Source organism: Balaenoptera physalus (genome assembly GCF_965194825.1).
Source record: "Balaenoptera physalus genome assembly, chromosome: 3".
NCBI lineage: Eukaryota > Metazoa > Chordata > Mammalia > Artiodactyla > Balaenopteridae > Balaenoptera > Balaenoptera physalus.
Window position 1 is genome coordinate 6,401,761 of NC_138890.1, and position 9,960 is coordinate 6,411,720.

At 59.9% G+C, this 9,960-nt stretch overlaps 1 protein-coding gene and 1 long non-coding RNA gene across 4 annotated transcripts; one reads left to right on the plus strand and one right to left on the minus strand.

The window, feature by feature from the left end:
* The first annotated feature begins 393 nt into the window (after positions 1 to 393).
* On the plus strand, positions 394 to 2,944 carry LOC309658373. Its single transcript, XR_014262208.1, has 3 exons — positions 394 to 1,663; positions 1,766 to 1,965; positions 2,182 to 2,944. It is a non-coding gene; the product is annotated as an uncharacterized lncRNA (long non-coding RNA).
* Positions 2,945 to 3,119: 175 nt separating this feature from the next.
* ZNF414 (zinc finger protein 414) lies at positions 3,120 to 6,814 on the minus strand. Of its 3 annotated transcripts, none has more exons than XM_082456825.1 (7): positions 6,669 to 6,814; positions 5,652 to 5,961; positions 5,221 to 5,328; positions 5,011 to 5,116; positions 4,128 to 4,471; positions 3,997 to 4,047; positions 3,120 to 3,558 (listed from the first exon to the last, which is right to left on the minus strand). In XM_082456825.1, exons 1-7 carry the CDS (start codon positions 6,669 to 6,671, stop codon positions 3,218 to 3,220), a joined length of 1,263 nt encoding a protein of 420 aa, XP_082312951.1. In that variant the 5' UTR covers positions 6,672 to 6,814; the 3' UTR covers positions 3,120 to 3,217. The 3 variants fall into 3 exon arrangements, with proteins under 3 accessions (XP_082312951.1, XP_082312952.1, XP_082312953.1); XM_082456826.1 differs by lacking the exon at positions 6,669 to 6,814 and having other exon boundaries at positions 3,120 to 3,291; positions 3,385 to 3,558; positions 5,652 to 6,652; XM_082456827.1 differs by lacking the exon at positions 3,120 to 3,558 and having other exon boundaries at positions 3,832 to 4,047.
* Between the last annotated feature and the right edge of the window lie 3,146 nt (positions 6,815 to 9,960).

Sequence of the window (9,960 nt, forward strand, 5' to 3'; positions counted from 1 at the left end):
TGGTCCAAGGATCACACCAAGAATAGCAAAGATGTATTGAAGTTTCCAGAAAGATCCCGATGAGACAGGGATGGAGGCTGGGCATTGCATTCCCAGCAGGAGCCCTTCACTCGCCTCTGCCATGAAGGCCACACACAGCAGTCGGCAATGACTCTGCCTGTGTCTGCTCCTAAGAGCAGAGCTTGGGGATTCTGGAGCCTCTGTGCCTGTGCATCCCTGGCCTTGAACGGACAGACATGCACTCTGGGTCACATTTCCAGATGTGGGTCCGCCTCCGAGGAGGAGGCTGGGGATGATGACGAGGTCTGGGTCCTGGAGCGGCTCAGCCTGTTCAACGTGAGCCTGCAGTCTCAGGCCAACCTGCCCGCTCTGGGGCGGCTGTGCAAGGTGGGTGCCTGCTTGGATGCGCGGGCCCCTCATTCATTCTCCCTTCACACCGACACTCTTGGGCGCCCTCTGCTGGGCGGAACCGGGGCCCTAAGAGGACTCAGCTTTCAGGCATCCTGGAGTTGGGGTGGGGTGGAGGGACCCTCTGTGGGGCCCCCAGCTTGGTTGGCCAGAGGGAGGTCAGGGGCTGCAGGAGCCCAGAAGGGACAGTGGGAGCAGTAAGACTTCCCAGGCGAGCAGACAAAGGTTGGATGGGAGTTGGGAGGGGGTGAGGGTAGGGGGCAGTTTTCAGAGTGACCCAACTCCCTAGGCCTCAGGGCAATTTCAGCTTGCTCCAGAGGGCAGCGAGGCACCCACGGGGGACTATGGACACACTGTACCCATGGGAGGGGCTGTTGCATCTTTGTGGGTGACACGGTTTGGGGGGGGGGCAGGTACCTGGACCAAGATACCTGGGTCTCTCTGGGAAGGTCCTGACAGACTGGGAACTGGCACTGCCTAGATTCGGGGGTGGCTGAATGAGGGGCTTGATGGGGAAAACTCCAGGGGCTGGGGGACCCTGGTACCCTGGAGATGGAACACCAAGCCCTGAAGATGCAGGAAGGGGTGGGCCTAGAGCCATATTCCCAAGGGTGTCTAGGAGCCTTGTGAGTGCAGGAAAAGGGCAGAGTGCCCTTTGGGCCTCGCTGCCTGGGTTTTCTCATCAGTGGTAACTGTGCCCCGCTTCTGGGGTGGTGCAGAATCAGTGACTTGGAGCCGGGCCCGGCTAGAGTCAGGGCTCAGTCAGCTTACCCTCCTAGCCTCACCTTCTCTATCTGTAAAGTGGGCCCCTTGACCCACCTCCTCCCCAGGTTCCTGAGAGGGCCCAGGCAGCCGGCCACAGGCTTGGTGGTTGGAGTGATGTCAACCACCTGCGAACATTTCCCAAGCCCCCTCCCTCTCTCCCCATTCCTCTTTTGAATCCTCACAAGAGCTCCAAAGGATGAGCATTCATGACACTCATTTTAAGGAGTAAGAAAGTGAGATGCAGGGAGGCTGAGTCTTCCCCAGGATCACCCAGCTGTGGTTCCAAGGCTTCTGGCTGAGAAGGGGGAGGGGAGCTCACAGGGGGCCTGAGCCCCAGGGTTCCCTGACAGCCCGTCTGGCCCTACAGTGGGTGCTGAGTGACAGCCGCTTCAGTGGGGGCCTGGAGGTGCTGGCGGAGTGGACGCCTGGCCTGAGCCACCTGGGACTCAGCTGCAACCCCATCAAGGACACTGGAGCCCTGAAGCCCCTTGTGAGGCTGAGGGCAGTGGGGCAGGCAGGCGGGCAGGCCGGCTCCTGGGTCCAGGTGGGACACGTCCAAAGGGTGCCCAGATCTCCCTGTTGCCCTTCCCAGGAGAAGCTGAAGGGCCTTCAGAACTTGGAGCTGTTCAACTTCGAGGAGTCACAGCAGCTGCGCTAACGGGAGCAGGATTTTGAGTCGTTACCAGAGCTTGGCTACCTGGATGGCTTCGATGATGGGGACCCTGCTCAACTCTGAGACTGAGGCCAACATGCTGGGGGACGAAGATTCCGAGGAGGACTAGGGGGAGGATGGTAAGGGGGGCAAGGGGAAGATAGGAGGCTGGTGAGTGAGGGGTGTGAGGCCTGGGGACTCCACCCAGGGTATGACTGGTGTCTTGCTGGCCGCGGATAGATAGAGGACAACTCTGATGACTTGGAAGATGGAGGAGATAAGGAGTGAAACAGGGTGGGGTGGGGCTGGGGACCTGGTCCTTGGGTTCTTGCTCACAGGATGTCTATGTTCCCCAGGAGGAAGAGGAGACAGATGCTGAGTGTGGTCCTGAGAAGAGGAGGTGGAGAGGTTCAAGATGGGGCCTTGTGGGCTACTAGGAGAACAGGACCTTCATCCAGAGAGCTGAGGGGAGCTGTGGGGAGCGGTGGGGGTACTACGCAGGGGAGGAGCACGATCGGAAGAGTCCCCTGTTTCCAGAGGTGTTCAGCCTGGGGGGAAGGGGCGGGGGGGGGGTGCCTCCGGTGCTCCAGAACGGGGGCGGGATTGAAGCCTGAGCTGGAAGGGAGCAAGATGCAGGAAGAAAAGCCAGGCCCCGAGGAGTGGCTGCCAGCAACTCGTGGGACTTCCATACTCTGGAGGTTTGACCCTCAGGGTTCTGGTGACAGCAGTGTGGGACCAGATTTTGAACTCTGGTCCCAGCCTGACTTCCCAGGAAGGATAGGAAGAAGAGGACCTATATGGGGGAGAGGTGAGAAGGGAGGGAGCACAAGCTCTCCAGGGCTGGCCTTGACCCACCCTCCTCCTCAGAGCTATGGCAGGGGGAGAAGAAGTGGGCAGCCGAAGACAGTGAGGAAGAGGAGGACGACGAGGCCTGAGCCCCGGCTTGCCAGAGTGCCCAGCCCTGGGGGCCCTGGCACCTCCCTTCTACTGCTGGGACTGCCCCACCGCCCTGTCACCTCCCTGAGAGTCAGTGCTAGCCTCAGGACCTGGGGGGCTCCAGCTGGGCGGGCACTCCTGACTCCTGGAAGTTTTAAAATAAAACTGGAAACTTCCATCTCATCTGGTTTCTGGAAGTGGTGGGACAGGACAGAGGACCACCTACAGCTGTCTCACTGTTGAGGCTGACAGGGGAGGTGGGACACAGGTGGGCTGTGAGGGGAGGCCTGCTCCCTTCCGAGGTGGGAGCGCCCCAGGACTGCACTGGAGGGGCATGGGACCCAGACACAGCACAGGCTGGATCATCTGCCTCCTTTATTGTCCCGCCACCCCACCCATCGCAGGCCCCTCTAAAATTACAAAACTACCCACAGCCCACCCGCAACGCGGCGTGGTTCAGAGCGGCGAGAAAACCGGACACTCCCCCTCTGACAGCAGCGGCGACACCTTGGGTGCCAGCGGGGCCGGGTCTGGGTGGAGCAGAGGAGGGGGCGCCTGAGCTTCGGCCCCGCCCCTCGCCTCAGGGCCCCCGCCCTCCCCACCCGCGCGCTCCCGGGCCTTACCCGCCGGCGCGTCGGGGCGCGGCTGCCCGGGCGCCGGGGCCGCGGGGGCGATGGGGCGGTGGTCCTCCAGGTGTAGGGTCATGGCGGGCCGCGAGGCCGTGGAGAAGGCGCACTGCATGCACGAGTAGCGGCCGCGCGTGTGCTCCCACACGATGCGGCTCGGGGCCGCGTGCCCTGCGGGCAGGCGGGACGCCGTCAGCCCCGGGCCCTGGGCGAGGGCGAGGACCGGGGCGAGGGCGGGTCGGACCTTTCTCCCCGCCTCCCCATCAGCTCCCAGGCGCCGGGGCTCTGGACCGGCTGATCCGTTTCTCCCGGGCGTTTCCCCATGTATTTGGCGGCACCAAACTTGACTTATCCGCGTTCCCCTCTCCCATCCTCTGAACCAACGTAGGGGGAAGGACTCGGGAACCGGGTGAGAGTTTTACACGGAAACGCCGGCGCAGATAAAGAGCAGGGGCCGTAATTTTTTAAGGCAAAATCCTGTATTTCGGGGGTGACATTTCTGGCCACCTGGGAAGGGGGTGGGCACCGCTGCCTCCCAGTATTCCCTATGCCCCGCAGGGCGCAGGAGAGAAATCCCCTCCACCCTCCCCGGTGATCACCTGCACGCACCTGAGGGCGTATCGGAGCCGCCCTGGGGTCTTCGCGGGCTGCCGCCGGCACCTGCGGTAAATGGGCGGGTCAAGGTCAGAAGTCAGAAGGAGCCCAGCCCACCCTTCAGGCGGCCCTGCCCCCACACTCACCTTGGCTCTTTTTCCAGACTGCGGCGCTGGAGGCGGGCGGCCCGGGAGCGGCGGCCAGAAAGGGGCGCGGGCGTGGGGGGCTTAGGCCAAAAGGCGCGGGGTTCAAGTAGGGCAGGAAGGGCCCGGTGGGGGCAGGGGCAGGGGTCGTGAACGGCTCGAGCAGCGGGAACTGTAGCCCAGGCGCCGACGCAGGGTCGGACTCCGGGGGGCGCTCGGGCGCTGGTGGCTCCTTGTCGAGGGCGGGGGGTGGCGGTGGGGCTGGGCTCTGCGCATGCTCGGCGCAAACATGCAGGTGCTTGAAGAGGGAGCGGTGCGTGCGGAAGCGCAGGAGGCAGTTCTCACACCTGGGGGCGGCACAGGGTTGGGCTGGGTCTCCTGGGGGACAAGGGAGGGGCCTATCCGTAGTAACCTGCGGAGCCGCCGCTCGAGGGTGGTAAGGGAGCCTGGGCCCAAACAACAGATCCCCCATCTGCGGGGGAGGAATTTGCCCTAAGCGTCCCCCTACTGTGGTCGCGACCCTTCCGGACCCCTCCAGGTCGGAGCCCTGGGAAGATGAGGAAGGAAGTCTCAATTGTGACTTAGGTGATCGCTTTTCCTCTTGGGAGGTAGACGGCTGGGCGGAGCCGCGCCAAGTATGTCCCCCCCCCCAAACCCCTTCCAAGCCCCGCCCTCGGGGTCCCTGGAACTTGCTCTAGCGATCAGTCTCTCTTCTGGGCAGGTTAAGGGCAAGGCTTGCCCTAGGTCACGCCCACTTCCCCGATCAACCCCCTGGACTAGGAAGGGAGAAAAGCCCGGACCCCAGGTAGTAGCTGTCAAATCAGTGCTGGGGGGGAGCTGCCCGGTCACCGAGCACCAGCAGAGGTGGGGGTGGACGGGGTCTCACTTGAAGTAGCGATTGGGTTTGTAGTGCAGCTTGCCGTGTGCCACCAGTTCCTGCATGTTGGGGAAAGTCTCGGTGCAGCTCAGGGCGGAACAGCGGAAGAGCTTGCCTGGCAGGGCAGGGATGAAGGACAGAGGAGTGGAGAGGGGTGGCCAGTCGGCTCTGCCTGCCTCCCGCCCTAACCTGCCTCCCCACCACCTACCCTGGCCCTACCTTCCAGGGACTGTGTGGGTGGGCAGTGGGTACGCAAATGCTGTGCCAGGTCTCGAACGCTTGGGAAATTGAGGCAGCAGCCAGGGCTGGAGCAGGGTATCTGCTTCCCTGCAGGACGCACAGAAGCGGGGGGAGGGGGGTGTCACCGTCCCTTCTCCATCCACACTGTCCAGGGCTCTACCCCAGAGAGGCATGTATGGGGCTGCAATTACACTATGGTCTCTTACTGGGGCCTTCACCCTCTGCCTCCCCCAACAGAGGGTTGGGGCTGAGTTGGCCTGGCTCCTCACTGTAGCCACAGCCTGGCATACACCTGGGGCTCAGTAAGTGGTGATTCCCTCTAGATGGGCCCCAAGTCTGGAGATACTCTGTATTCTTCACTTCTATCGTTCCAGGCCTGTGATCCCCCAGAAGGCCCCATCACGGGTCACCTGGTGGTGGGCGTCGTCTGGGAGGCCGCAGGTCCTCACTGGTTCCGGAGACAGTGCTGGTCAGTCCAAGGCCGGGTCCAGGGCCAGCATGGCCACTGTCTGGGGCTAGGGAGGCACCCTGCTGGGTCCCTCCAAGCCCTCCACGTTCCCACACTGGGGGTGTGGCTGCCTGGTCAGAGCCTGGCTCCTCCCCCATGGAAGAGGAGGTGGCTACAGCAGCAACAACTGGGGACACCTCCTTGTCGGTCTCACTGGAGCTGGGCTCTGCAGTGGCCGGCATGTCCGGGCTGGGACCCGAGGTTTCCTCCTCCTGGTGGAAGGAAGAGGTGGGGAGAACCCCTCTGGGCCCAGGGTCTGCCTGGGCCAGCCAGGGGAACTCCTCCACCCCGCCAAGACCACTGGGCATTCCTGAAGCAGCAAATGCCCCGGAGACGTCACACAGTCAGCCCCCATCCTAAGGAGTGGCAGGGGGTGAGGGTGGATTGAGCTCCTGCCTCCTGTGTCCCCATCCTCTGGGAGGGAGCTTGGAGGTGTTCCAAATGTAGAAGGGGGTACCTTTCTAAAAATCACCTATATGAAAGAAGCATGCCTTGGACCCTAACTTGGAAAGGTGGGAGGCCCCTACAAGGCAGGGGCGTGGCCCAGAAGGAGTGGGCGGGGTAAAGGCGGGGCTCTGAACCGGGCGCGGCTAGGAAGTTGCTGGAGGGGCCAGTAGTGGCCGAGTGGGTGTTCGAGGACGGAGCTATATCTACCAGCCGGGCTCGAGCTGTGCAGGCTTACTGGAAGTGCTGGGGCCCCGGCCATATGAAGATCTGGGGTGGTGCCCGAGCCCTGTGGGCGTGGCCCAGTCGAAACCAGGCCCGGAAGTAGGGGGTAGGGTGCTCCCCGAGTGATAGCCAGCGGCGGGCGAGTGCCCGGATGTGGGGGCGGGGTCGGCCGGTGCTATGTGCGCAACAGGGCCGCTCCCCGCCAGTCCCCGCTGGTTCGCCGCGTCCGCGTCCCCGGCGCCGCGCTCACCATCCTCGGCCTGGTTCGGGCTCTTGTTCCCGCGACTCCGGCGGCTACAGCTAAGGCTGCGGTGACTCCTACGGTGGCAGCGGGCTCACGCTCACGTCGGCGCCATTTTTCGCCTCCCAGCTCTCGCGAGAACGGGGGAGGGGGCCTGTGCACAGTGCTCCGCGAGGAGGCGGGGCCTGAGATACGGGATTGTCCTGGACAGCGGAACTTGCGCCGTGGCGGATTTGCAAGCCGAGGGCAGTCATAGGGTGCAAAGAATCTGCACGCAGAGATCTAGGATTAAAATCTTCCCGGGCCTCTGTGTTCTCCTCTGCAAAATGAGCATCTTCATCCTCTCCTGTCCCGTCACCATACCTCGAAAGGGGATAAACAGCGGTTTTTTTTTTTGAAGAGGTCGTGTTTAGAGGGCCTCCTCTTTGGAGGGAAATTGGCAGTGGCCGTCAAAATTTTCAATGCACTTAGTTCTGACGTTGGAATGGGTCTGCTGAGATAGCCAAGGGCAGGAAGCAAGCCAACTGTCCGTCCTCGGGACACCCGGAACGGGTGTAGTCTAAGGATGGAGAGGTGCATGTTTTCAGGAGGATGGATGGAGAGCATTGGGTATACCGGCGTGGAATGAGTCACCTATCCAACCTACGTTTCTTTCTTTTTTTTTTTAAAGCAAGGAACATGACTTTTTTTTTTTTTTTAATGGGATTTATTTATTTATTTATTTATGGCTGTGTTGGGTCTTCGTTTCTGTGCGGGGGCTTTCTCTAGTTGTGGCAAGCGGGGGCCACTCTTCATCGCGGTGCGCGGGCCTCTCACTATCGTGGCCTCTCTTGTTGCGGAGCACAGGCTCCAGACGCGCAGGCTCAGTAGTTGTGGCTCACGGGCCTAGTTGCTCCGCGGCATGTGGGATCTTCCCAGACCAGGGCTCGAACCCGTGTGCCCTGCATTAGCAGGCAGATTCTCAACCACTGCGCCACCAGGGAAGCCCCCTATCTGCTTTTATACGCTAAGAATACCACTGGAAGGAGACAGACGTTAACAAATTGGGGGGGGACAGGAATTTTCGAGTGAGGGGAAGACAGATTTTTCACATTCTTGGGCTGTTTGAATTTTTTTTTTTTTTTTTTTTTGGCCGCACCATGCAGCTTGTGCGGTGCGGCCAAAAAAACCCCTTGTGTCTTAGTTCCCTGACCAGGGATCGAACCCGGGCCCACCACAGTGAAAGCGCAGAGTCCTAACCACTGGACGGCCAGGGAATTCCCATGGGCTGTTTGAATTTAAAAAAACTGTTTTCTTTTGATTATCATTAATACAGTTAAAACTCATTAACTATATTAAAAACTCTTTAATTAAAAAAACATCATTTTGATGCAGGGTGGAGGGATGTGTGTGTGTGTGTGTGTGTGCAGGGGAGGTTGGTGCAATCTGGGGAAGGGTGGGGCGAGGTCCCAGAAAGGACAGGGAACCAAGAAAGGGAGAGGAGGGGCCCAACTTAAGAAATTTTGTAAAAGAGTCAACAGGATGTTGCTGAGTGGGTGGGACCAAGCTGACTCTGAGGTTTGCAGTCCGAAGATGCTTATAACCTAGATGTGAGATGCTGTCTGTTAGAAGATGTCAAACCCACTCCCTTCTTCATCCCCAGTGCCTCGCCCAAACCTCACCCATCAGTCCTGCCCGGAAGGCCCCACTTCCTGCAAACAGGGTGCCTGCTATGGCAGTGGGGCCACAGGGCTGTACCCCAAAGTGCCAGGAGTGGGGGCAGTCTGCATGATGAATTCTAGGGCAGAGAAGGGAGACAGAGGCCCTCATTCCCCTTCAGCACCAGGAAGTGTCCAGCTGATGAGGCGGTGGCTCACACAGTCCTCTCCCACTCTGTCCCCCAATCTAAGTCTTGCAGAGAGACACGCACAGTGGTGACTGGGCAGTGGAGGGGCAAAAGTCAGAGATGCAGAGAACCAGGGACATTCAAGGGACTGGTTAAATGCTTTTGTATAGTGATTGGCTAATAAAAGGGCTGTTGAGACCCAGCTGCAAAATTGGGATATTTTTTCCCCAGCCACGCTCAGCTTCCCAGGGAGGTGTAGATTCTACAGAAGGCTCTGCTGACCAGTCTTTCTTTGATACCTCATCTCCCATCCCCCAGGTGGGTAGGTGTTCTCTGCCTGGAGTCCTCCCATCACAGCATAGATCACTCTGTGTGGTATTTGCCATCAAGATCTGCTGACCCAGGGCTTCCCTGGTGGCGCAGTGGTTAAGAATCTACCTGCCAATGCAGGGGACATGGGTTGCCAGCCCTGGTCGGGGAAGGTCCCACATGCCACGGAATAACTAAGCCCATTCGCCACAAGTACTGCAGCCCGCGCGCCTAGAGACCGTGCTCCGCAACAAGAGAAGCCACCTCAGTGAGAAGCCCGCGCACTGCAACAAAGAGTAGCCCCTGCTCACCGCAGCTAGAGAAAGCCCGCGCACAGCAACAAAGACCCAACGCAGCCAAAAAAAAAAAAAAAAAAGATCTGCTGACCCTTTTCATCCTTCTTGGCTCCTCCAGCAATGTCCACACTCTCTCTGCATCTCCCTCCCCTGCTCCAGCCCCTGTCCCTTCTCTGGCTCAGTCCTGACCCTACCAATCAGGCTCCATCTTTCCCAGACTGACTGCTCTTTGTGGGGCTGAGCACAGAGGGGGTGTTCATTTGGAAAGTCAGGATCCTTAGGGTCAGACCTAAGGTTTCAGCTGCACCTGCAGGGAGGTCTGAAAGGCTCAGACTCCGGCACTGGTTTGGAGACAGCTGCGGGGACCAACAGACAGCTGGTAGCTAGGCTGACCCCCTCTTCACCATGACAATAAGTGCAGAAGGCCAGGGTCCTCGAATGTCAGAACTGGTCCTGACGCCAGGTGAGTGAGGACTAAGAAAACACAGACATGGGGTGGGGGTCAGGGTTCAGGGGTGATTCAGGGTGAATTATGGGGGACCATGTGGGACCTGCCTCCTTTGTCAGGGTCCAGTAGGGTCCCAGTTTGTTTGCGGGGGCGTGCAGAGTCAAAGCTGACAGGACCCACTGGAACATTTGCTGCAGGAAAGCTGGCATGCAGCTTCTGGAAGCTAGCAAGTGAGACAAACTCAAGCTTTGTGAGGGGCAGAAGCATATCTGAGTTCAAGACTTGGCTCTGTGCACTCTTGGGTGAGTGACTAAACCTCTCTGAGCCTCCATTTTTCCATCTGTAAAATGGGATATTCGCTGCTCCCACCCCACAGGGTTGTGAGAAGGTGGTCCTTGTTGGGGCTCAGTAAGTTAACTCATG